This window comes from Tamandua tetradactyla, chromosome 17 (genome assembly GCF_023851605.1).
Source record: "Tamandua tetradactyla isolate mTamTet1 chromosome 17, mTamTet1.pri, whole genome shotgun sequence".
NCBI classification, from domain to species: Eukaryota; Metazoa; Chordata; class Mammalia; order Pilosa; family Myrmecophagidae; genus Tamandua; species Tamandua tetradactyla.
Window position 1 is genome coordinate 44,533,716 of NC_135343.1, and position 26,947 is coordinate 44,560,662.

The window sequence follows — 26,947 nt, forward strand, 5'->3', positions numbered from 1 at the left end:
GAAAGTTCATTTAACTGCACATTTACAATAGCTACACTGTTCTGTAATGTATTCTACTTCAATGAAAAGTTTACTTAAATTAAAAAAATGAATACACCTTCATCCACATCTTTAAGGATGTTAACGCTAATAATTTCAGGCCTTTTATGTATGTAACTAACACTTTGGTGGTCTACAGTCAAGTCAGCTTAGGGTTTTTTCCCCCGATTTTAGGAAGAAGGCAAAGAAATGATAGGGCTGGCCCCATAATCTTCAAATGATAAAGCCCCTCAGACAGTCACTGGGAGATTCAGACTAGATTTAAGCTGAAAATAAGTATGCATTACATAATCACAACAGCAGGTACTTCACCCGACTCAGTGCCTAAAACAGTGCCTGGCATGGGGCACGCTTTCAAACTTCTCCAGTAGCTAAGCTCCACAATCCCTTTACTTGTTTTTTTAGGTAGTTTTGCCCACAAGTGGGAAGAGAACTATTCACCTCCCCTCCTGTAGTAGTCAGGTTCAGGTGTAACTTGGCCAGGTGATAATGCCCAATTGTTCTGTGGCTGTGGACTATCAGCCTGTGAAATTCATCTCTGGCTGATTATATCTGTGGTCAGCTAAGAGGAGTGCTTTCCGCAATGAGTGAAGTTTAATTTTATTAGCTGGAGGCTTAAAAAAGAGATCAGAAGAGAGCTCAGCAGCTCAGACCCAGACATTTGGAAACACAGAAAGGAATCACTACAGGGAAAGTCACTTGACCCCAGAAGCCGGGACGGAAGGCCAGCAGAAGTCACCATGTGCCTTCACATGTGACAGAGAAAACAGAGGGAAGCCAGCTGCCTTTTCTCTCAAGAACTGTAAATCTGTAACTAAATAAATACCCTTATAAAAGCCAGTCCATTTCTAGTGTACTGCATTCCGGCAGCATTAGCAAACTAAAACACCTTCCAGCCCCAGGATTTCCTGTTACCACCCCCTGACTGCCACCGTGTATGAAATGCCTATTTATGCCAGGCATAAAATTAAATTCTAATTCTCACAGTAGCCCCAGAAGGAAAGTGTAGCACCTCAAACAAGGAAACTGAGTTTCAGGCTGAGGCACAAAGTGGTTGGGGATGAGATTTATTCAGGTCTGTGACTTCCAAGCCCACTTCCAAGATGTAAGTTATCTTACATCCTGTATTCCTATTTGGACTGGAAAACTGCAACTAAAAATCGTCATCCATCATGAAACAAAATCTTCCTCTCGTGCTCATGCACACACATGCCCCTATGGGATGATATATAATGAGCCAATCTTAGGAAAAAGGGTACCACTGCTGGCAAATGCATTGTGTTCTCATTTTATTGAAGTTTTTCAACAGCTGCCATTTGATTTGTATAGCAAATTTTTTAAAAAGTAACTTTTTTCCATTTTTGATATTTTTATGAAAATTATTTTATTCAATTTTAAAGCCCTATCCCTCCCTCAAAGAAGTATTAATAACTAAAATGTAATGTTTATTTAGGGGGAAAAAAAGAACAAAAACAACTCTCAAACACCTACAAAACAGGGATAAAGGTCCAGAGTCGACCCTCTGGCTTGCTGGAGACACGAGGCTGACCCAGGGCATCATCAGCACCCCTTCTCCGATGTGGACTTCTCTAGTCCACAGGCTCCCACTCCCTTTCTCCTCTCCATCTCCTCTGCTGCCCACCCTCCTTCCCTCCAAATCTGTCCAACTAAGGCAACTCAATCTTTAATCCTTGTAAAGCTGTTGTAAAGGAGACATGATAACTATATTTAGAAGGTCCAGAGACTTCCCCCACCCAGTCTGGGGGAGGAACAAATATCCAACATAGCACTGATGGTTTTACTTTTCTGTCCACTCCAACATATGGTCACACTTATTAAATGAGTTACCAGATACTTCAAAAGTCCTGATGTGTTGACAGCACAAAAGTCCCTTATAAAAAGAAGTTGCAAAATTATCAAAACTGTCTGCAGCAGTTCAGGTTCCTCAAGAGGATCTTATAACAAAGCTGGTTTGGATAAACAATTTGACATGAAAAGCAGCTTCCCCTATGAGTTTCATTTTGAGAGTTTCATTTTGAACACAGAAGGTTGAAATCCAAAAGACTCCCTGCTGATGAAATGTGGTGTATCCATATAATGCACTATTACTTGGTAATAAAAATGAAAAACTATCATCATGGATGAACTTCAAAAACATGCTAAGTGAAAGAAATCAGATTCAAGAAGCCACAAATGTATAATTCCATTTATATGAAATGCCTAGAAAAAGTCAAATTTATAGAAATAGAAAGTAGATTAGTGGTTGCCTGGGGATGGGAATGGGAATTAACTGTTAAATAGGCATAAGAAATTATATCGGAGGGATTAAAAAATTCTAAAGCCAATTTCTGGGGACGGCTGGGCCACTTGGGAACATTATTAAAATCAGTGAACATTATATTTGAAATGGGTGATTACTATGATATGTAAAATAGACCTCAATAAAGTTATTTTTAAAAAAGGGCCCCTGACTCTTCATCAAGCATTAAACATTTCTGAAGCCTCAATCAACAGGACAGGATTACCACTTAGTGTTGACTAACACAATGAAAATTTATTATTATTTTGGTTTTTTTGGTGTGTGTAGTATTAAATGACCTAGAATTTTTCTTTATTATCTTTATTATTTTTAAATAAAAGGTGTCCAGTAAGAAGGCAGAATTGGGGAAGAAAGCTCAGCAGATCTCACAACGGAGACTCCTAGTAACAACAAAATCAAAGGGGGTTTTCTCTTTTGAAATAAACATGGTGCATCTGGCCCTTTGTAGATTTCCCTTATGTCCCCTGGGGGGTCGAACCTGTTGGCTGATGCCCTATACACCAGCTGTCCAGTTTCCACATCCCCAAAAAAACTCAGACTGAATGGAGACAGCAGTAAGGGGTTGGGTAATAAGGGCAGAGGGCCAAGTAACAAGTAGAAAATTTAAGGGTTTCCTTGGGTGAGCCTCCTGTTTCCCTGCCCCTGTCGCCAACAGCAGCTTCATGATAGGAGATACATAGAATATTAAAAGCAAAGAACAACAACAACAACAACTTCCAAAATCGTTACTGACCAAGTCTGTGTATGACGTCCATAAGGCAGCAGAGCTGAGGCTGTAGAAGTGCCTGGAGCGTTATACAGAGTGGCAAGAACGCAGAACTAGTCATCCTTATGGGCAATAGGGGCCGAAATGATTCACACGGGCAACCGTGGACAGTGGTCGGGGCAGGAAATCAAGGCCCTTGCTGTATACCAAACTGGGGTCAGTTCTCACGTTCTCTCCACCCACTACCAAATCTAATGATGTTTTACAGTGCCCCAGAAGAGAGTGGGTCCAAATCTTGGTCAAATTTGTCAGGTCTCTGCCTGTTCTTATACCTCAATATAACCTAAACCAAGAAATACTTGTTACCCTGTGAGACAGGGACCCTTATCAAAGAATCCCTGCCCCAATCAAAGAATCACAGGAGAGTAAATTCCTGGGCTCCAGATGTCCCAGGACCCAGGCAATCATTTACCTACAGGGGGTATTCAAGCAGCACTAATGCACGAAGATTCAAGCAAGCTATTTCCTTTGGCTACCTCTTCACACAACTTTCCTCTGTGAAGTGTTTTGCCACAGGATTCGACCAGCCTCTATTTCCCAGGCTCTCTAAAATTAAGACAAAACTTTGACATTATAGCAATACACAATTTGGAAAATGCTGCTTGTTATTTCACTAAAAATATTTATTTTTAAGCCATAGTAACACCTAGTCTTAAGAATGAGACCCCTAGCTGTTTTGACTTTGAAAACTAAATGTGCTGCAAAGGACCAGACTGTTCCTTATGATGGTTCTGGCCTGACCTCGTGTGATCCCCAAAAGTCTACTGCTGCATTGAGAGGCTGGCCCACAGACCCAGATCTGCACGTGCTCAGGCCTAGGCCATAACCATGGAGTTTTCTGAAGACCTTGAAAAGGCATTCCTCTATTTTGCTTTTCTCCTTGAAGACAAATAGATAAAATAATTTTCACCTTGGAGTTTTAGAGTCAAATAAATAATTACAATAATCAGAAATCAACCACTAATAAATTAACACCAGAATTGACAACTATGACATGTTCCATTTCTATATAAATTCTAAAACTTCTAGTTGCCAATAAAAAAAAAAAGATTGAACAGAGTAGTGGCTTTAATTCAAAAACAAGATTATCACTTATAAACAGGAGCCTCATCATTAAAGGGTAAAAATGCTCAGCCTGGTTTGCACTGGTAACCTCTCTGATGAGGAAAAGTCTGAGATAGAGGCTCCCAATTTTTTCCCCAGTGAAGGTCTAACAGGTCTCAAAATATTTTCTGCAAAGAAGTTAGCAAACTGTAACTACAACTGAGTCTGTGATCTAGGTGACAACTGTGGTCTCACCAGACAACATAAAACAGATGGAGAAAAGAGTTGGACAAAAAGAAGGAACCATGTAAAACACAAGGCTTGCACATGAAAAATGAGGTCACATTATCAGCTACTTCTTGGTACTAAAGTCAGCAGACTCTGTCTGAAAAGGACTCAAAATTCCAGCCCTCAGGTTCCACTGCTCATCTGGCAGGAAGTTTTTATCTGCCCTGACCACATATGTTTTGTGAAATCATGCTGAAGATTGATACCCAAAATGGAAAAACAAACCTCTCCTTCCACCCCTAGCAGCATGCCTAGCTTGGTGCCAGAAGAGCAAACCTCCTTAAGGGTGAAGAAACAGCTCAACTCTGGATTCCTGTAGGACCTTCCAGAAGAATTCACTATCCACAATCTTGAAAACAGATTCTTTCTGTAACCCAACACATTTCCAATAGCCTTAAAAATTCTAAGGTTGGACAGGCTGATGGAGACTGAAGGAGGAAAGCAGTCTGAGAGACAGACTTCCATCTGTGCCCTTCCAAAGCCCTCTTCATATAAGAGAAAATAACACCAGCTGAAAGCTGATGCTGGAATAAAGAAGTTTCTTTATTCACAGCCCTCCCTAAAGAAGATTCCATGATCTCAAGGTAGAGTCTTTAACGAATTAACATGTATGTCTGGAAATACGGTATCTCTAAGCTAGTCTCCTATGACATGTGAAAGTCTTCCGTCAACTGATACCATCTTATAGACTCTAAGGAGTAAAAAGATGTGGGTTCATATTTTAAATCTGACATTAGCCTGTGGCTATTCAAAACCTTAACAAGAGAACCCATAAGAAAAATGAGAATTTCGAAGTTTTCCAGACTCTAGTCCCTTCCTTCCAACCTCTGTACCACATCCACATACAGAATTAACACAGACTTTATTCCAAGTGCCATATTTTCCTTACAGGCCTACCACACATCACTATAGAGTCACACAGAAGCTACTCTCATCCTTTGGCCTCTGCAAGCCCTTATCCTGGAAGAATGCCAGCATTGGGCATGATCTCTTTCACACATGACTCTACCACCGACATCTCTACTACACAAAGGTCCCTTCTGATGTCCAGTTATTTACAAATAGCAACAAAAAAGCCCAGTCGGCTATAGACAGCAAAGACAGAAGGAATGTTCCCAAAGAGGATAACCTTTGAAAACTCTCACTAGGAGATGGGAACTGAAGATTTTATAATAGCTGAAAATACCCCAAGTTATAATTCTTGATCAAGCAGCCCTCATTTCCTAGGCTTTTTTTGAGTTCCTTTGTCTAATCTTAAGAGGTGGGAATTGAGCTTCTTGATATAGTTCTGAAAAATAATTTCCTTGTCAAAGTGCAAAAATCCTTGATGGTAGCACAACACTGCAAATGTGATTAACACTACTGAACTGAATACTTGGAAGTGGTTAAAATGGGAAACTTTATGTTGTATATACTTTACTCTACACACAAAAAAAGTGCATAAAAATGTTCAGAGGGAATGAAGATACCAGGGGGACCAAGCAATCATGGGGCTGGAAAAAATAAATTGCATAGATAAACTTAAAATGCAACTACTAAGATGAAAAAATGACTGTTCCAGGCTCAGGCTGGTGGCCACACAACAAATAACAATATCTTTTCTTAAAAATACAGAGCAGGGTTGGAGTAGAAAGGAAATAGGGGACTAGACACCCTGAGGGACAAAGTGGCTAATCAGCATTACTGCTCTCTTACCTTGCAACTGAGGATTCTGATGGTAGCTGTAAACAGAGGCTTAGGAGTAGGACAACAGTAACTGAATGACTCAAGTGACAATTCCCACACAGCCCTTCCCTTCTGACTTGTAACTTTCATCAACTATCAGAACAGTTACCATAAACTAGGACTTTAAATCTGTGTTTTCTTGAATGGTGTTCAGGACAGGGTGAAGGGGCTCGGCAGCCACTGGCAATCGCAGTTCATTGCAAGAAATCACGAGGTGGGGGAGCTGAGATGTACACTCTGGCTTGTACCGCCTTGCTTCTTCCTCTTTTCCCTCCTCTCATTCAGTTTAACAGGCATGATAAGTAGTTCTCCAGGTGTTCACTGCCCTTGGCAAGTATACAGCAGGGTGAAAAGGGCATTTCTCAAATACCCAGTTTTTCTTGGTCAGCTTAATTTGTTTAAAGACACACAGCAGAACATTCCTGATAAAGTAAAAAAAAAAGACTGCAATTTCCTTAACTCAAAAGAGCTAAAAAAATAAAAAATAAAAAAAAAGGAAACTGCTCCAAAGGGAAGTCAGTAGAACAAAAGAGAAATACTCAGAGGCTTGTAGAATAAGACTGAGCACATTGGTTACTCAAGTCACAGTGTTAACTTCCCCTTCCCCAACGGGCTTCCCTCCCCTGCCCCATCCTCCTCTCCAGCTCCGCCCTTCTGTGCAGCACTGGCCCCGGACATGGGGACATGTAAGTCCTCAAAGCTTCTGTCAGCTCAGTACTTCACTCCTGGAATAAACTCCTTTGCATCTGGGTTCAGGTTACTTTTGCTCTGAAATAAGAACAAAAAGATAATAAATTCCAAGGCAAGCTGTGTTTTATAGCTGATTTTCTCCCACTTTCATTATTACCAGTACTTTTCCTGCAGCCTCAAGGAGAGAAAGAAATAAAATTCCCTGTGACTCAGACTGTTTTCGCTGGGCTACTCCCCATAGCTCTTGACATACTAAGTCCTGATCACCCTCATTTTTTCCTGCCTGCTTTACTCTTGTTCCCTTCATGGTGCTTTCACATTCTCATCAAGCCTGTAAGTTTGAGTCCAAAAATAATTTATCAAGTCAGAGACCTTCTTGATGAAAATCAGAGTGTTACATTATCAGCTTGGTTACTACAATCCCTAATTTTTTCATCTTTCTGTACTCACCTTATTATCTATTCTCATTGACCATCCAAAACCTTGGCAAAATTCAGGGCACAATCTTTCAGAATATGAGTTGTGTGAGAACTGTATCATTTACAGAACACATATTGAGTAAGCATGGAAGGCAGGGAATGAATTTATCTTGTTTTCTAATTATAAGTGGAAAATGACCTCTTGAGATTATGTTTCTTTTAAATTAACAGGCAATTTTTATAACAGCATTATCCAAAACTATATTAAATACAGATTTGGGGGCTAATAATAGAGAAGGAAAGCAGTAGAAGATAACTTGAACCCAAACCTCTTTGGTGTTCAACTTTTTAATGTTTAATCACAATTCTACTTAGAATAGCCCCTAGGCAAAAAATGGAAGGAGGTGATGCTGGCAACAATAAATGCTTTCACAGTACTTTATGAGGTACAAGGCATTTTTAATGCACCTTCTTATTAAGGCCCATGTAATGGGTGAAGAAACAGTAGCTCAGAGAGCTCCAGAGATTTACTCAAGGTTGTAAGGTCAGAAAGAGGACCTGTGACACCAAATCCTATATTCTTTTCGCTATATCACATGTGGAATTACCTATGGAACTTACCAAAATATCTTCAGAATCATGACTGTCACTGACTGAGAGTCCATTTAACTGCTGTTGCAACTGTCCCATGGCCTGAGGCAGGTCTCGTGATGGAATAAACCAGTCTTGATCTTCTTCATCCAGCATCTCCTGGAAGCAGCGGTCTAAGAAGTCTTGTTCCTGTAGCTCCTCTTCCACCTAGAAAGCAAAGCAGAGAGCTCAAACTTAAATGTCTCGATGAGACTCACCCCTTAGAGCTTTTAGTCTACCTCTTTCCTTCAGAGGTTATTACTCTTCAATTAAGAATGACTTTGTAATCCCACTTCTAGGTATATGCCCAAAAGAAATCAAAGGAGTAATTTGGACAGGTATCTGTATACCAGTGCTCATAGAAGCATTATTCATAATAGCTGAAAAGTAGGAGCAACCCAAGTATCCATTAATAGATGAATGGATAAACAAAATATGGTATACCCATACAATGGAATATTATTTAGCTGTAAAAAGGAATGAAGTTCTGAACATGCTACAACATGGATGAACCTTGGAAGACATCATGTTATATTAAATAAGCTAAACACCAAAGGACAAATATTACATATTTTCACTTAAATGAAAAAACTAGAAAAGGCAAACAGAGAGAGGCAGAAAATAGATTCCAAGATACCAGGGACAGGGTGGGGAGGAAGAACGGGAGTTAATGCATAATTGGCGTAAGGTTTCTGCTTGGGGTGATGGGAAAGCTTTGGGAATGGATGATGAATGGTGAATTCACAGCGTGAAGGTAATTACACCCACTCAGTTGTAGGCTTGAGAGTAGCTGAGATGGGAAAGTTTATGTTTCAGCAATTCTTTAAAATAGAGCAGCTAGAGAGATAATGACAATTAAATGCAATCCATTATCCTGGACTGGAATAATGAAGAAGAAAAGGCCTAAAAGGACATTATTGGGAGATATGAAAAAATCGGAATGTAGACTGTAAGCTCTATCTCAATGTTCAATCGCTTGAACTTAGCAGAGGTTACACAAATGAATAGCTTTGTTCTCAGGGAATGTACTATGAAGTATTAAGTGTATACAATCTAGTCTCAAATGTTTAGAAAACAGAAAAATAGCTAGCTAGATAGCAAATGTGGTAAAATGCTAAAAGTTGGTGATCTGGGTTAGTGTCTGTGTGTGTGTGTGGGTTCTCTGTGTGAGTTCTGTGTTATTTTTGTACCTGTACTGTAAGTCTGAATTATTTCAAAAAGAAAAAGAATGATTATGTGTAAGATCTAAGAATTAAGATGCTTCTAATAACTGGACGGAGAAAATACCATTTTTAAATTATTTCAACCAAATTTCATCAACAGTAAGACTGAGGAAATAGTTATTAAAAACAGCAGAAATTCCAGGATTTTCCAAGATCAATAATCTGTGGTGACAGATATTTTCCACTCAAATGGCACTTGGCACTTGAGGAAAATAATTTTAGGGCTGGAATTTTTTTCTCAATCTTATTAAGAAGCAACTCTTCTTAAATGTCCCATTTTACAAGAAGTATGAAAAAGATACAGGCACTATGCATATAACTAGATGACTACTTGGAGAGTAGAGATGAGATCAAAACCAACTCTCAGTTTCCGCCCACTCTTCTGGTAACGTGGCCTCCGTGACAGGAAAGCACTGCATTAATCTTAGTAACATATGAAGGACACTTTCTGACATACTACTGGAAAATATCATCAATGCTGTATTCTTTCAAACCAAGAAATATATGAATATTTAAACATCTCCATATTTCTTAAATATTACCCTAAATTAAAACAATCTATACCTGGGATGGTCACCGCCTTGTGCAGACACTGTTAACTCTCAATACGGTTCACTCTGCAGATGTGTGATTTCAACGGGCTGGCCTCCTGCGTCCTGTCCTGCCACCCCGCCCTCTCCTGCAGCCTGGCTGTGACCGATTCACGGCTCGCTATCGCCACCACCAGACCAGAGGTCAAGCAAACAGTAATTACCTAAACTAGTCCTCACAGTTACCTCATAAATTCAAAGGGAAAAAAAAATTCAAAGGAAAAGTCACTGGTAGCAAGACTTAAGAATAGTACACCAGCATTACAATCAGCACACTTTCTTTAATCTCAAGTAAACTACACAATCATGGAATACTTAATATCAACAAAAAATATTTCCAAGCTACAAGATTTAACAGGAATGCTCGTGATCTGCCCTGACTCTCCAAGAGCCTAACAGCCTACTCCCCCTCACCAAATCTCTCCTTGTTCATGGGCACAACTAATGGAGATGATTACCTGGGCACAAGGGGCACATGTGCTATTCACGCAGAACCCAACACAGTAAGTTGCTTGGGGGTAGAAACCAATCTATTTCTCTCTTTTTTCCAGAGCACTACTAGGCTGTTCAATTAAAACTATATGTCATGCCTTCCAAGCTGACATGGCCATGCGCCTGTTCATCAATGGAATGCCACCAAAAGGGATATGGGCACTATGGCATCAGTTAAAAGGATATCCCTTTTAAGCCCTAGCCTTCGGCTCTCCCCCTTTCTGAGCTTCCCAGTTATCCCTCAGCTACTCAGTTAATAGATGTTGTACAGGTGGCAGAGCAGCCACATGGTGGCAGATTCATCTGTGATTGAAATGCTTACCTTGGGCCGTTAACATGAGAAATATGAAACAATGAATTATTGCTAAATCTTCGTTGAAGCAGTCTAGCCTTACCCCAGCCAACATCTTCTCTCAGCACAGAGCTGCTGTTTCCCCCAACTCCACGTCCTTAAGGCATTAGATTAAAGCAGCTTTGAAATTCTCCACCTTACTCTTTAACACAAATTCCCATGAAAACATTTCAAAAAGAAAGCAGAAACTAGGTATGTTTAGGAACTAGACTAAAACCTAGTTTGTTTCTATGAATTCTCACTTTACCAATGTACATATCAAACAGTAAAAGAATAAAGAAAACTTAGAGTTCAGATGAAAAACGTCAAACTGCCTTTCTAAAGAGTTTTTAAATTTACATTTTTGCTATTATAAAAGTTTGGAAAGAAGGGGTGCACGGGTAGTTCAGTGGTTAGAATGCTTGCCTTTCATGCCAGAGACCCAGGTTTGATTCTCAGATCATGCACCCTCCCCAAAAATAAAAGTTTGGGGCGGGCCGCGGTGGCTCAGCGGGCAAAGTGCTTGCCTGCTATGCCGGAGGACCTCGGTTCGATTCCCGGCCCCAGCCCATGTAACAAAAACGGAGAAACAAAATACAATAAAACAAGAAAATGTTTAAAAGATGTTTCCCTTTCTTCCTCCCTTCCTTCCTTCTATCCTTCCTTCCTTCTCTCTGTCTTTCCTTTAAAAAAAAAAAAATAAAAGTTTGGAAAGAGAGAGAAAAGCCTTCATATACAATTTTGCCACTCAGAGATAAGCGCTGTACCGTCTAGTACATTTCTTTCCATCATTTCTTGGGGGCATACTTTGATTCACATAATTGCAGACATCTGTATAGAGAAAGTTATACTGCAGACTAAAAAAAACCTTTATTATAATATATGCTGGTTTAGAGAATCTAAAAAATATAGTAAACAAAGAAAAAATACAATAAAATCAGAACATCAAATTCTGCCAGCATCTCTCCTTCCTTTTTTCTCAGCTCTGGAGAGAGTATGGTCAGTATATTAATTACTGCCCAGCTACAAAGGGGCAGGGTTTTTTGTTTCTTTGTTTTTTGGGAAAGTGCATGCTGGGAATCAAACCAGGGTCTTCCCCATGGCAGGTGAGAATTCTACCACTTGAGCCACCCTCGCACCCTCCCTGAGTTGAATTTTAAGGAGGAAGAAATTGGATTCTAGTTAACAACTCTGATGAAATATTTTCTGACTTGCCAATAAATTAAAACAACACAGAACGAGAGGAAAACAATTTACAACAACAAAAACTAGGAGTGACATTCACTGGTCTGTTGTAAGGCTTTTCACTGACTGTAAGACTTACAGGACTGGATTGAAATGTAGTTTTGAGGGGGGAAAGATTAAGTTCCAAGTAAGACAGTTCGAGCTGTTCAAAATCTCAGAACATATAACACAGGAAAGAAGGGAAGTAAGGCTTAACATGCTAGGTATAAATGAGAATGGTTTATACCCCCCCATACTTACACACACAGAGAAATTTTTTAAGCAGTTTTATTGAGATAGATTCACACTTATGCTTGTTTTTTTATGGTTATCTTTATCTATTTTTCAAAGATTTTTTAAAACTGTACAGTATAACATATATACAAAGCAAAGAAATAAAAAAGCAATAGTTTTCAAAACACTCTTCAAAAAGTGGTTACAGGACAGATTCCAGAGTTTGTCATATGATCCTCTCAGATTTCTCCCTCTAGCTGTTTCAAAATATAGGAGGTAGAGGACTTAAATACGTTTTTATCATCACCATCGATAACTTTTTTCCTTTTTTTGTGAAAAATAACCTATATACAAAAAAGCTATAAATTCCAAGCACAGTACCACAATTAGTTATAGAACATATTTCAGACTATGACAGGGGTTACAGTCTCACAATTTTAGGTTTTTACTTCTAGCTGCTCTAAAATCCTAGAGACTAAAAGAGATTATCAATTTAATGATTCAGCATCCATACTCATTTGTTAAGTCCTATCTTCTATGTATAATTCCACCATCATCTTTGATCTTTCCATACCTCTCACTGGGGTTGTTTGGGCTATGGCAATTCTAAACTTTTGATATTGAAAGGGTATGCCACAATGTGGGGTACGGAGATGGAGCTATCTGATGTTCTGGAGAGGCTGGGCTAGGTTTCAGGACTAATCTGGACCAGGGACCCATCTGGAGGTTGTAGGTTTCTGGAAAGTTACTCTAGTGCCTGGAAGAGTAAGGCTTACAAGAGTAAGGTTTAGGATTGAGGGCATGGTCTATTGATTTGGGTGTCCCTAAAGTTTGACACAGTATCAGGGGATTCCCTGATAGTAAGGTTTAATAGTTTCATATTCTTTCTCCCATCCATCAGGGGATTTTGCCAATACTTTTTGATTATCTTCTTAATATACTCTTGGAGGTATCCAGGCATTACAATAATCTATACAGGATTAAAGGACCTCTTTCTTATTCTGTGCTCCCTGTGTTTCAATTGTTCAAATGAGCTATATAGATAGGTTGAATTAGATTATGCACTACAGAAAATTTCAGTTCCAGCACAAATTAACCTTTCTTCCAATGGCCTCAAAGAGTATGTGTGGTTCTAAAATAAAGACACTGTCTTCCTTATCCTTATGTTCTGAATTACTTTAACCCCAACCTGTTCGGGTTCATTCTTATCTCTAAATATCAGATTATTTATATAAAACAGCCTTTCAAAATCCAAAAATAATAATCACCACTCCGGACTTAATGTGTCTGTTCTAAAAGCTTACAATCTAGGCCCCTGTTTTCTTATAAGCATTTTCTAAAGGTGACCATACCATTGTTGCCTTCAGCCACCTGCTTTCATCAGGCATCGTGCAGAGGGCCCAAAGTCCACAGTCCATCAACATTCTCAATTTTAGATAATTTCATTGTTCCCAAGAGACAGAAAACCAATAAACACACCCTCACCAAACAGGAAATCTAAACCTCTTAACTCTTGTCCCTCACCCCATTATTTATCTCCGCTGTTACTGTGGTAGTGCTGATGGTTTCCTTTTGAACATAGCTTATAGCATGCAATAGCAGTTTTCCCCCTGTACCCTGGACTTGAACACTCTTTATACAAGAATAATATCTTTGAAGGAATTCTTATAAGAATTCATTCATATTTCTAGTGTGAGTCAATGGGACAGGTAGGTCTATACCAACCCCTTTCGATCTTGTTCATCTTATTTTGGGGGGTTAGTTTGCTGTTCTTTCTCATGTTCCTCCAGGTATGCTAAGTACTTGACTTTTGCTCTTTCTTGTTTTTTAATATAGGCATTTAAGCCAATAAGTTTCTCTCTCAGCACAGCCTTGCTGCATCCCGTAAGTTCTAATAAGTTGTATTCTCATTTTCATTCATCTCCAGATAGCTGCTGATTTCTAAAGCAATTTCTTCTTTGACCCACTGGTTGTTTAAGGGTGTGTTATTTAATCTCCATATATTTGTGAATGTTCTCATTCTTTGGTGGTTACTGAGCTCCAGCTTCATCCCACTGCAATCAGAGAAAATACTTTGAATAATTTCATTATTTTTAAATTTATAAAGACCTGTTTGTGCCCCAGCATATGATCTATCCTGGAGAATGTTCCATGAGCAGTAGAGAAGAACATATATCCTTGTGCTTTGGGGTGCAATGACCCATATATGTCTATTAGGTCTAATTCATTTATCAGGTTATTTAACTTCTCTATTTCCTTGTTGATCTTTTCTCTGGTTGTTCTATCTATCAAGGAGAATGGTACATTGAAGCGTCCTACTATTATTGTTTTTTATTATTATTATTTTATTTATTTTTTTTTAATTTCTTCTCTCTATTATCGTTTTATTTCTTTTTCTGTTGTCTTTCTATTTCTTTTTCTAAATCGATGCAAATGTACTAAGAAATGATGAATATGCATCTATGTGATAATATTAAGAATTATTGATTGTATATGTAGAATGGAAAGATTCCTACTATTACTGTTGACACATCTATCACTCCCTTCAGTTTTGCCAATGTCTGTCTCATGTACTTGGGAGCTCCTTGATTGGGAACATAAACATTTATGAATGTTATATCTTCTTGGTGAATTGATCCTTTAAACTAGTATATAGTGTCCTTCTTTGTCTCTTACGATGTCTTTACATTTAAAATCTATTTTGTCCGATACTAGTATAGCTACTCCTGCTTTCTTTTTTTTAATGAATTAATTTATTTATTAAAAAAAGTTTAATAATAAATGAACAAAACATTAACATATGATCATTCCGTTCTACCTATATAATCAATAATTCACATTATCACATAGTTGCATATTCATCATTTCTTAGAACATTTGCATCAATTCAGAAAAAGAAATAAAAAGACAATAGAAAAAAAATAAAACGAAAACAGGAAAAAAAAGATGATGCATATCATACTCCTTACCCCTCACTTTCATTGATCACTAGCATTTCAAACCAAATTTATTTTAACTTTTGTTCCCCTATTATTTATTTTTATTCCGTATGTTCTACTCATCTGTTAACAAGGTAGATAAAAGGAGCATCAGACAAAAGGTTTTCACAATCACACAGTCACATTGTGAATGCTGTATCATTATTCAATCATCATCAAGAAACATGGCTACTGGAACACAGCTCTACATTTTCAGGCAGTTCCCTCCAGCCTCTCCATTACATCTTGAATAACAAGGTGATATCTACTTAACTCGTAAGAATAACCTCCAGGATAACCTCTTGACTCTGGAATGTCTCAGCCATTGACACTTTGTCTCATTTCACTCTTCCCCCTTTTGGTGGAGAAGGTTTTCTCAATTTCTTGATGCTGGGTCTCAGCTCATTCTATACTTCGGCTTTCTTTTGATTACAACTTGCATGGAAGATCTTTTTCCATCCTTTCACTTTCAATCTATTTGTATCCTTGTGTCTAAAACGAGTCTCTTGTAAGCAGCATATAGCTGGATTATGTTTCTTAATCCAATCTGCATATTTTAATTGGTAAATTTAGTCCATTAACATTCAAAGTTATTACTGAAGAGGCATTTCTTGATTCCACCATCTTATCTTTTTTATTTTATTTGTAGATCTATATATTCTTTTCCCTCTTTCTCTTTTGGTTCTTTAAATTATCCTTAGTGGTACTCTTCAATTCTGTTTCCTCTTCCAGACCTAGCTCTTCTGTCTTTTTTTTTCAGCTGGCAGAACTTCTTTTAGTATTTCTTATAGGACCGGTCTCTTGTTGACAAATTCTTTCAGGACTTCTTTGTCTGTGAAAGCTTTCATCTCTACCTCAGTTTTAAAGGACAATTTGGCTGGGTACAGAATTCTTAGCTGGAAGTCTTTCTCTTTCAGGATCTTGAATATATCATATCACTGCCTTCTCGCCTCCAGGGTGCTAGTTGAGTAGCCTAAATTCAGTCTTATCTGATTTCCCTTGTATGTGGTAGATTGTTTTTCTCTTGCCACTTTCACGATTTTCTGCTTCTCTTCAACATTTGACAGACTGATTATTAGTATGTGCCTTGGGGAAGGCCTATTCGGATTTGTTCTTCAGGACATATTTATGTCCTTTATGAGGGTTGGGAAGTCCCCATCCCCCCCCCCTTATCTCCTCAACTACTCTTCTTAGCCTTTTACTTCTCTCTTCTCCTTCTGGGACATCATTGATTCTTATATTTGTGTGCTTTGTTTTGTCTATCATTTCCCTGAGTTCCCATTCAGTTTTTTCCATCTTTTTTGCCATTTGCTGTTTTGAGTCTTCAAAGTCAACTATTCTGTCCTCTACATCACTTATTCTTTCTTCTGTCTCTTCTAATCTGGTGTTGTGTGCCTCTGGCATGTTTTTTATTTGGTCAACAGAGTCTTTAATCTCTGTGATTTCTGCTATTTTGCTATTTATTCTTTCAAATTCCTCTTTGTACTCTTCTACTGTCTTCTTGATCTCCTTTATGTCATTTGCTATCCCACTTATTTTATTAAGTAGAGTTGTATGAACATCTTTGATTAATTGTTCCAACATCTGTGTCTCCTCAGTTGTTTTAATTTGGTCATTAGGCAGGGCTATATCTGTCTGCATTGTGATATGCTTAGTGATCTTCTGCTGTCTTCATTGCATGTAGGTATCTTGATTGATTTACTTTGGGAGTTGGTTTCTTTCGGTAGTCTAAGGCCTTGTGTCTGTGGGATGGTTGTATAGCAGGCGGAAGGATACAAGGTGGGGCACTCAGTGCGGTGATTGTTTCAGGGCAGGTGTAGGCACAGGTTGGGGATATTACGTTGATGCTTGTGAACATGGGTGCCCAGTGGCCAGGGAGGACGTAACTGTGCAGGTACACCGATTTGGGGCACGTAACCCTGGTGTGCACTGGCCTAAGGCACAGGGCCCTTTGTGCGCACGTGTAGAACTGTGGCAGCAGGACAGAGTTTATGCCTTTGTGGATTGGGGGAAGACGTGACCTGGCTGTGCAGGTTGGCACTTTCTCAGAGCTGGGAAGTGAGGCTGAGGGCTGTGCACATGCATGGTTCTAGGACTGCTATAATGTGCAGTTCCCAGAGCTGGATGACATGATTGGGGGCCCGTGAGCACGTGTGGGCCTGGGAGCCTCCGTGTATTTTTGTCATTCTATAGGCAATCAACTCACTCCATTTTCTTCTTCCTTTTTTTTCTCCTTTTATTATAAGAGAAGTTGTGGGTGTATAGAACAATCATGAATAAAATACAGGATTCCCATATACCACTCCACTACCAATACGTTACATTAGTATAGAACGCTTGTGAGAATTTATGATAGTGCATTTTTATAATTGCATTATTAAAGGTACATGGTTCAACTTAGAGTTCATTGTGTAGTGTAGTTCCATGGATTTTATTTAAATTTTTTATTCTGTTACACATATATAATCTAATATTTCCCCTTTTAAGTTATATTCAGATAAATATTTCACTGCTGTTAACTGCACTCACAATGTTGTGCTACTATCACCACCATACATCACCAAAACGTTTCCATCTTCCCACAGCAACCCTGTATATTTATTTTTTAATGTTTCTATATTCCTTTAAATTTTAACAAACCATCAAATATATACTAATATCTGTCTGATTTCATGTTGCTACTTTCTTCTGCAACATTATAATAAAATACAAGTCAATGTTTTGTTAACATTCATAATCAAGCAATTTTTCTCAATTATTTTGGTTTTCAGCAGTTTTCCAAAGCAAGAAAGTGATACTGTGCTTGATACAGTCACTTTAGCACTGCTAAAACTGACTATATAATTATGAGAAATAAAAAACAGCCCTCAACATTTCCTGTTCTGTTAAACAAATACAATGTTTTGTCACTTAATTAAATATTTAACAATGGATTTTTGAACAGTACCTCATAAAAGTTGGTTAAAAAGTATCTGGAATCACCAGCAGTAAATAAGTGTACTTTTTTTTTTTTTTTTTAATCAGAAATCTTTTTTTCCTTTTAATCGAGTACTCAATTCATACCATTTTCTCTCTAGGCTGTTACTCTGGTTAATAGTAAGTCCCCACCTCTCAAGAATGTTGCATCTGTTCGAGCCAAGACAGAACCAGTGTCAACCCAGGTCCCCAATCACGGGTTTCAGAATTACAAAGAACAGTGATAACTAGCCTTTCCTTTCACTTAGACTGTGAATCAGAGGGTTGAAATCTCTACTTCCAAATGTAGAAAACCTGGAGTTCAATGCAAAAATGGAAACCAAAATAATCAGGAATGAAGTATTTAATAACTTCATAGTACCTCCTTATATACAAAAGGTCAAACAGCTTTTCTTTTTTTTTGTATGCTGTATGGAAGGGTCATATTTCATTATTTTTCCATGTGAGTATCCTGTTATGCAACCATTTGTTGCATTTTTGTTTTTTGTTTGTTTTGCTTATTTGTTTCTGCTTGTTTTTTGGGAAGTGCATCATAGACTGGGAATCAAAATGGCTTTTGAGAAATAAATCTGACAAGCTGGACTTTTCTATTAGGAATGACCCCACTCAGGCACTAATTTTTTTAATTAAAAAAATTTTTTTTAAAACATAACAACATACAAACATGAGCATTCTTACCATATGACCATTTCATTCTTGATATATAATCAATAACCCACAACCTCATCACATAGTTGTATATTCATCACCACAATCATTTCTTAGAACATTTGCATCAGTTCAGAAAAGGAAAAAAACTCACATACCATACCTCTTACCCCTCCCTCTCATTGTCTACTAGTATTTCCATCTACCCAATATATTTTAGCCTTTGTTTCCCCCATTTTTTTCCTATACCCCTTACCACTCCCTTTCATTGATCACTAGCATTTCAATCTACTAAATTTATTTTAACATTTATTCCCCCTATAATTTATTTTTAATCCATATGTTTTACTCATCTGCCCATACTGCAGACAAAAGGAGCATCAGACACAAGGTTTTCACAATCACACAGTCACACTGAGAAAGCTATACCATTATACAATCATCTTTAAGAAACATGGCTACTGGAACACAGCTCTACATTTTCAGGCAGTTCCCTCCAGCCTCTCCAATACACCTTAACTAAAAAGGTGATCTCTATATGATGCATAAGAATAACCTTCAGGATAACCTCTGACTCTGTTTGAAATCTCTCAGCCACTGACACTTTATTTTGTCTCATTTCTCTCTTCCCCCTTTTGGTCAGGAAGGTTTTCTCAATCCCTTGATGCTGAGCCCCAACTCATTCTAGGATTTCTGTCCCACGTTGCCAGGAAGGTCCACACCCCTAGGAGTCATGTCCCACATAGAGGGGGAGGGCAGTGAGTTTGCTTGTTGTGTTGGCTGCCACTCCAGAACTTTTAAAGGAAGATGTTATTGTTTCCTGAAAAAATGTACTAAAAGGGATATAATTGGTCAGAATAAATCAACTCATGCACAAGTAACACTCCTGTGTAATGATTTTTAGTTGCTGATGATATTTAGCACATTATTTCAAAGTTGCAAATTTCAGGATAATCTGAGAAAAGAGAATTCAAAAGTGGCACCTACATTTGCTAATAGGTTTACATGGGACAAACATGCATAAAACCTTGATCATCAAAATAAGTTACTTTCTATATCACAGTGCATGGAACAACAGAAGGAAAGACATTTTCTTGGTGAGCAACTGAGAAAGAAAGTTTTTCATTCTCACCTATTTGCAAAAGGTCCATCTCAAACTTAAACAGAAGGACAGGAGCCCAGGGCCTCATGCCTTCATTAACTTGACCCCTCCTCTTCTTTGGTTGTGGTGACCCCAGTGGGAGCTGGTTCCTCTACACCCACTGGCTTCTTCTCTTCCTTCTCCTCCTCTTCCTCCTTCTGGAGATAGAGGTCCAGGTATTGCTGCATGCATTCCTGCATGGTCTGGAACTGGTCTACACAATCTGACTCCTTGATATCCTTCGTGCTGTAGTGGAAGCAGGGAAAGGCTGACTTCAACTGTTCCCCACACGGGCCAGGGACCACTGGCCACGCCTCCAAGGCACAGGCACTTCCAGTTAACGTATCAATCCGCGTGGATCACTGGGGTCACCAGCCATCAGCTCTGCGCTGCTTGAAGTTTCAAGGTCTTCTTTGGTCACAAATATGATTCGATCCTTTCCTTCTTGCTGGGAGTAGGCCATCATTGCAGTCCAGCACTCAGACCCTGCAGCAACAGCGATGGTGGTGGCTGCCTCAAGCTGAGCATATGGATCTGAAGCCCCTGAGTAAGTGTTCTTATTTCTCCACATCCTCTCCAATAAGGGTAGTTGCCCTGTTTGTTTAATAGTGGCCATTCTGATAAGTGTGAAACGGTACCTTATTGTAGTTTTGATTTGCATTTCTCTAGTAGCTAGTGAAGATGGCATGTTTTCATGTACTTTTTAGCCATTTGTAGCTCCTCTTTGTAAAAATGCTTGTTCATACCTCTTGCCCATTTGTTAATTGGATTGTCTTTTTATTGTTGAGTTGTAGGCTTTCTTTATATATTTTAGATATCAAACCTTTATCAGGTATCTGGTTTCCAAATATTTTCTCTCAGTGAGCCGGCTGCATTTTGACAGAGTCCTTTGAAAGCATAGAAGCATTTGATTTTGAGGAGGTCCCTTTTATCTACTTTTATCTTTTGTTGCTTGTACTTTGGGTATGAGGTTTAAGAAACCACCGCCTATCACTAGATCTTGAAGATGCTTCCCTACATTCTCTTCTATGATTTTTATAGTACCGGTTCTTATATTTAGATCTTTGATCTATGTTGAGTTAATATTTGTATAGGGTGTGAGATACAGGGTGTAGTTCTCCCAGCTCCATTTATTGAAGAGACTGTTCTGTCCCATTTGAGTGGACTTGGAAGCCTTGTCAAAAATCAGCCGACCACAAACCTGAGGTTCAATTTCTGAAATCTCAATTAAATTCCATTAGTCAGTATGTCTATCTCTATGCCAGTACCATACAGTGTTTTGACCACTGTAGTCTTTTTTTTTTATTAATTAAAAAAAGAATTAACAAAACAATTAGAAATCATTCCATTCTATATGTACAATCAGTAATTCTTAATATCATCACATAGTTGCATATTCATCATTTCTTAGTACATTTGCATCGATTTAGAAAAAGAAAAAGACAACAGAATAAGAATTAAAACAATAATAGAAAGAAAAAAAAAAAACCTATACCTCACATGCAGCTTCATTCAGTGTTTTAACATAATTGCATTACAATTAGGTAGTATTGTGCTGTCCATTTCTGAGTTTTTATATCCAGTCCCGTTGTACAGTCTGTATCCCTTCAGCTCCAATTACCCCTTCTCTTTTTTTTTTTTTTAATTAACGGAAAAAAAGAAATTAACCCAACATTTAGAAATCATACCATTCTACATATGCAATCAGTAATTCTTAACATCATCACATAGATGCATGATCATCATTTCTTAGTACATTTGCATCGGTTTAGAAGAACTAGCAACATAATCGAAAAAGATATAGAACGTTAATATAGAGAAAAAAATAAAAGTAATAATAGTAAAATCAAAACAAAACAAAACACAACACAACAAAAACCTATAGCTCAGATGCAGCTTCATTCAGTGTTTTAAAATGATTACTTTACAATTAGGTATTATTGTGCTGTCCATTTTTGAGTTTTTGTATCTAGTCCTGTTACACCGTCTGTATCCCTTCAACTCCAATTGGCCATTATCTTACCCTGTTTCTACCTCCTGCTGGACTCTGTTACCAATGACATATTCCAAATTTATTCTCGAATGTCTGTTCACATAAGTGGGACCATACAGTATTTGTCCTTTAGTTTTTGGCTAGACTCACTCAGCATAATGTTCTCTAGGTCCATCCATGTTATTACATGCTCCATAAGTTTATCCTGTCTTAAAGCTGCACAGTATTCCATCGTATGTATATACCACAGTTTGTTTAGCCACTCTTCTGTTGATGGAGATTTCAGCTGTTTCCATCTCTTTGCAATTGTAAATAATGCTGCTATAAACATTGGTGTGCAAATGTCTGTTTGTGTCTTTGCCCTTAAGTCCTTTGAGTAGATTCCCAGCAATGGTACTGCTGGGTCGTATGGCAATTCTATATTCAGCTTTTTGAGGAACCGCCAAACTGCCTTCCACAGTGGTTGCACCATTTGACATTCCCACCAACAGTGGATAAGTGTGCCTCTTTCTCCGCATCCTCTCCAGCACTTGTCATTTTCTGTTTTGTTGATAATGGCCATTCTGGTGGGTGTGAGATGAGATCTCATTGTGGTTTTGATTTGCATTTCTCTAATGGCCAGGGACATTGAGCATCTCTTCATGTGCCTTTTGGCCATTTGTATTTCCTCTTCTGATAGGTGTCTGTTCAAGTCTTTTTCCCATTTTGTAATTGGGTTGGCTGTCTTTTTGTTGTTGAGATGAACAATCTCTTTATAAATTCTGGATACTAGACCTTTATCTGATATATCATTTCCAAATATTGTCTCCCATTGTGTAGGCTGTCTTTCTACTTTCTTGATGAAGTTCTTTGATGCACAAAAGTGTTTAATTTTGAGGAGCTCCCATTTATTTATTTCCTTCTTCAGTGTTCTTGCTTTAGGTTTAAGGTCCATAAAACCCCCTCCAGTTGTAAGATCCATAAGATATCTCCCTACATTTTCCTCTAACTGTTTTATGGTCTTAGACCTAATGTTTAGATCTTTGATCCATTTTGAGTTAACTTTTGTATAGGGTGTGAGAGATGGGTCTTCTTTCATTCTTTTGCATATGGATATCCAGTTCTCTAGGCACCATTTATTGAAGAGACTGCTCTGTCCCAGGTGAGTTGGCTTGACTGCCTTGTCAAAGATCAAATGTCCATAGATGAGAGGGTCTATATCGGAGCACTCTATTCAATTCCATTGGTCGATATATCTATCTTTATGCCAATACCATGCTGTTTTGACCACTGTGGCTTCATAATATGCCTTAAAGTCAGGCAGCACAAGACCTCCAGCTTCATTTTTTTTCCTCAAGATGTTTTTAGCAATTCGGGGCATCCTGCCCTTCCAGATAAATTTGCTTATTGGTTTTTCTATTTCTGAAAAATAAGTTGTTGGGATTTTGATTGGTACTGCATTGAATCTGTAAATCAGTTTAGGTAGGATTGACATCTTAACTATATTTAGTCTTCCAATCCATGAACACGGCATGCCCTTCCATCTACTTAGGTCTTCTGTGATTTCTTTTAACAGTTTTTTGTAGTTTTCTTTATATAGGTTTTTTGTCTCTTTAGTTAAATTTATTCCTAGGTATTTTATTCTTTTAGTTGCAATTGTAAATGGGATTCGTTTCTTGATTTCCCCCTCAGCTTGTTCATTACTAGTGTATAGAAATGCTACAGATTTTTGAATGTTGATCTTGTAACCTGCTACTCTGCTGTACTCATTTATTAGCTCTAGTAGTTTTGTTGTGGATTTTTCCGGGTTTTCGACGTATAGTATCATATTGTCTGCAAACAGTGATAGTTTTACTTCTTCCTTTCCAATTTTGATGCCTTGTATTTCTTTTTCTTGTCTAATTGCTCTGGCTAGAACCTCCAACACAATGTTGAATAATAGTGGTGATAGTGGACATCCTTGTCTTGTTCCTGATCTTAGGGGGAAAGTTTTCAATTTTTCCCCATTGAGGATGATATTAGCTGTGGGTTTTTCATATATTCCCTCTATCATTTTAAGGAAGTTCCCTTGTATTCCTATCTTTTGAAGTGTTTTCAACAGGAAAGGATGTTGAATCTTGTCAAATGCCTTCTCTGCATCAATTGAGATGATCATGTGATTTTTCTGCTTTGATTTGTTGATATGGTGTATTACATTAATTGATTTTCTTATGTTGAACCATCCTTGCATACCTGGGATGAATCCTACTTGGTCATGATGTATAATTCTTTTAATGTGTTGTTGGATACGATTTGCTAGAATTTTATTGAGGATTTTTGCATCTATATTCATTAGAGAGATTGGTCTGTAGTTTTCTTTTTTTGTAATATCTTTGCCTGGTTTTGGTATGAGGGTGATGTTGGCTTCATAGAATGAATTAGGTAGTTTTCCCTCCACTTCGATTTTTTTGAAGACTTTGAGGAGAATTGGTACTAATTCTTTCTGGAACGTTTGGTAGAATTCACATGTGAAGCCATCTGGTCCTGGACTTTTCTTTTTAGGAAGATTTTGAATGACTAATTCAATTTCTTTACTTGTGATTGGTTTGTTGAGGTCATCTATGTCTTCTTGAGTCAAAGTTGGTTGTTCATGTCTTTCCAGGAACCCGTCCATTTCTTCTAAATTGTTGTATTTATTAGCGTAAAGTTGTTCATAGTATCCTGTTATTACCTCCTTTATTTCTGTGAGATCAGTAGTTATGTCTCCTCTTCCATTTCTGATCTTATTTATTTGCATCCTCTCTCTTCTTATTTTTGTCAATCTTGATAAGGGCCCATCAATCTTATTGATTTTCTCATAGAACCAACTTCTGGTCTTATTGATTTTCTCTATTGTTTTCATGTTTTCCATTTCATTTATTTCTGCTCTGATCTTTGTTATTTCTTTCCTTTTGCTTGCTTTGGGATTAGTTTGCTGTTCTTTCTCCAGTTCTTCCAAGTGAGCAGTTAATTCCTGCATTTTTGCCTTTTCTTCTTTTCTGATATAGGCATTTAGGGCAATAAATTTCCCTCTTAGCACTGCCTTTGCTGCATCCCATAAGTTTTGATATGTTGTGTTTTCATTTTCATTCGCCTCGAGGTATTTACTAATTTCTCTTGCAATTTCTTCTTTGACCCACTCGTTGTTTAAGAGTGTGTTGTTGAGCCTCCAGGTATTTGTGAATTTTCTGGCATTCCGCCTATTATTGATTTCCAACTTCATTCCTTTATGATCCGAGAAAGTGTTGTGTATGATTTCAATCTTTTTAAATTTGTTAAGACTTGCTTTGTGACCCAGCATATGGTCTATCTTTGAGAATGATCCATGAGCACTTGAGAAAAAGGTGTATCCTGCTGTTGTGGGATTTAATGTCCTATAAATGTCTGTTAAGTCTAGCTCCTTTATAGTAATATTCAGATTCTCTATTTCTTTATTGATCCTCTGTCTAGATGTTCTGTCCCTTGATGAGAGTGGGGAATTGAAGTCTCCAACTATTATGGTATTTGTGTCTATTTCCCTTTTCAGTGTTTGCAGTATATTCCTCACGTATTTTGGGACATTCTGGTTCGGTGCGTAAATATTTATGATTGTTATGTCTTCTTGTTTAATTGTTCCTTTTATTAGTAGATAGTGTCCTTCTTTGTCTCTCTTAACTGTTTTACATTTGAAGTCTAATTTGTTGGATATTAGTATAGCCACTCCTGCTCTTTTCTGGTTGTTATTTGCATGAAATATCTTTTCCCAACCTTTCACTTTCAACCTATGTTTATCTTTGGGTCTAAGATGTGTTTCCTGTAGACAGCATATAGAAGGATCCTGTTTTTTAATCCATTCTGCCAGTCTATGTCTTTTGATTGGGGAATTCAGTCCATTAACATTTAGTGCTATTACTGTTTGGATAATATTTTCCTCTACCATTTTGCCTTTTGTATTATATATATCATATCTGACTTTCCTTCTTTCTACACTCTTCTCCATACCTCTCTCTTCTGTCTTTTCGGTTCTGACTCTAGTGCTCCCTTTAGTATTTCTTGCAGAGCTGGTCTCTTGGTCACAAATTCTCTCAGTGACTTTTTGTCTGAGAATGTTTTAATTTCTCCCTCATTTTTGAAGGACAATTTTGCTGGATATAGGAGTCTTGGTTGGCAGTTTTTCTCTTTTAGTAATTTAAATATATCATCCCATTGTCTTCTAGCCTCCATGGTTTCTGCTGAGAAATCTACACAGAGTCTTTTTGGGTTTCCCTTGTATGTGATGGATTGTTTTTCTCTTGCTGCTTTCAAGATCCTCTCTTTCTCTTTGACCTCTGACATTTTAACTAGTAAGTGTCTTGGAGAACGCCTATTTGGGTCTAATCTCTTTGGGGTGCGCTGCACTTCTTGGATCTGTAATTTTAGGTCTTTCATAAGAGTTGGGAAATTTTCAGTGAAAATTTCTTCCATTAGTTTTTCTCCTCCTTTTCCCTTCTCTTCTCCTTCTGGGACACCCACAACACGTATATTTGTGCGCTTCATATTGTCCTTGAGTTCCCTGGTACCCTGTTCAAATTTTTCCATTCTTTTCCCGATAGTTTCTGTTTGTTTTTGGAATTCAGATGTTCCATCCTCCAAATCACTAATTCTATCTTCTGTCTCTTTGAATCTATCATTGTAGGTATCCATTGTTTTTTCTATCTTTTCTACTTTGTCCTTCACTTCCATAAGTTCTGTGATTTGTTTTTTCAGTTTTTCTATTTCTTCTTTATGTTCAGCCCATGTCTTCTTCATGTCCTCCCTCAATTTATCGATTTCGTTTTTGAAGAGGTTTTCCATTTCTGTTCGTATATTCAGCATTAGTTGTTTCAGCTCCTGTATCTCATTTGAACTATTGGTTTGTTCCTTTGACTGGGCCATATTTTCAATTATTTGAGTGTGATCCATTATCTTCTGTTGGTGTCTGCGCATTTAGACAGATTTCCCTGGGTACTGGATCCAAAAGTTTGGAAGATTTTTCTGTGAAATCTCTGGGTTCTGTTTTTCTTATCCTGCCCAGTAGGTCGCGCTCGTGGCACACGTTTGTCTGCGGGTCCCACCAGTAAAAGGTGCTGTGGGACCTTTAACTTTGGAAAACTCTTGCCGTCCAGGAGGTTCTCTAGCCGAAGCGGCTTGGAAGAGTGCGAACCGGCCCAGGGTCCGAACGCGGGGAGGGTCACTGGCCGC

At 38.0% G+C, this 26,947-nt stretch overlaps 1 protein-coding gene and 1 pseudogene across 2 annotated transcripts in view; both read right to left on the reverse strand.

Annotated features, from left to right (window-relative positions):
• Positions 1-1,311: 1,311 nt before the first annotated feature.
• PAIP2B (poly(A) binding protein interacting protein 2B) overlaps positions 1,312-26,947 on the reverse strand; it is a 61,069-nt gene continuing 35,433 nt past the window's right edge. For both annotated transcript variants that reach the window (XM_077134511.1, XM_077134510.1), the window contains exons 3-4: positions 7,913-8,089; positions 1,312-6,950 (exon numbers count right to left, since the gene is read on the reverse strand). In XM_077134511.1, the coding sequence (XP_076990626.1) occupies positions 6,894-6,950; positions 7,913-8,089 (234 nt within the window). In that variant the 3' untranslated portion in view covers positions 1,312-6,893. The remainder of the gene's footprint in view (positions 6,951-7,912; positions 8,090-26,947) is intronic.
• Positions 18,038-21,016, reverse strand: LOC143661598 (mitochondrial intermembrane space import and assembly protein 40 pseudogene; annotated as a pseudogene).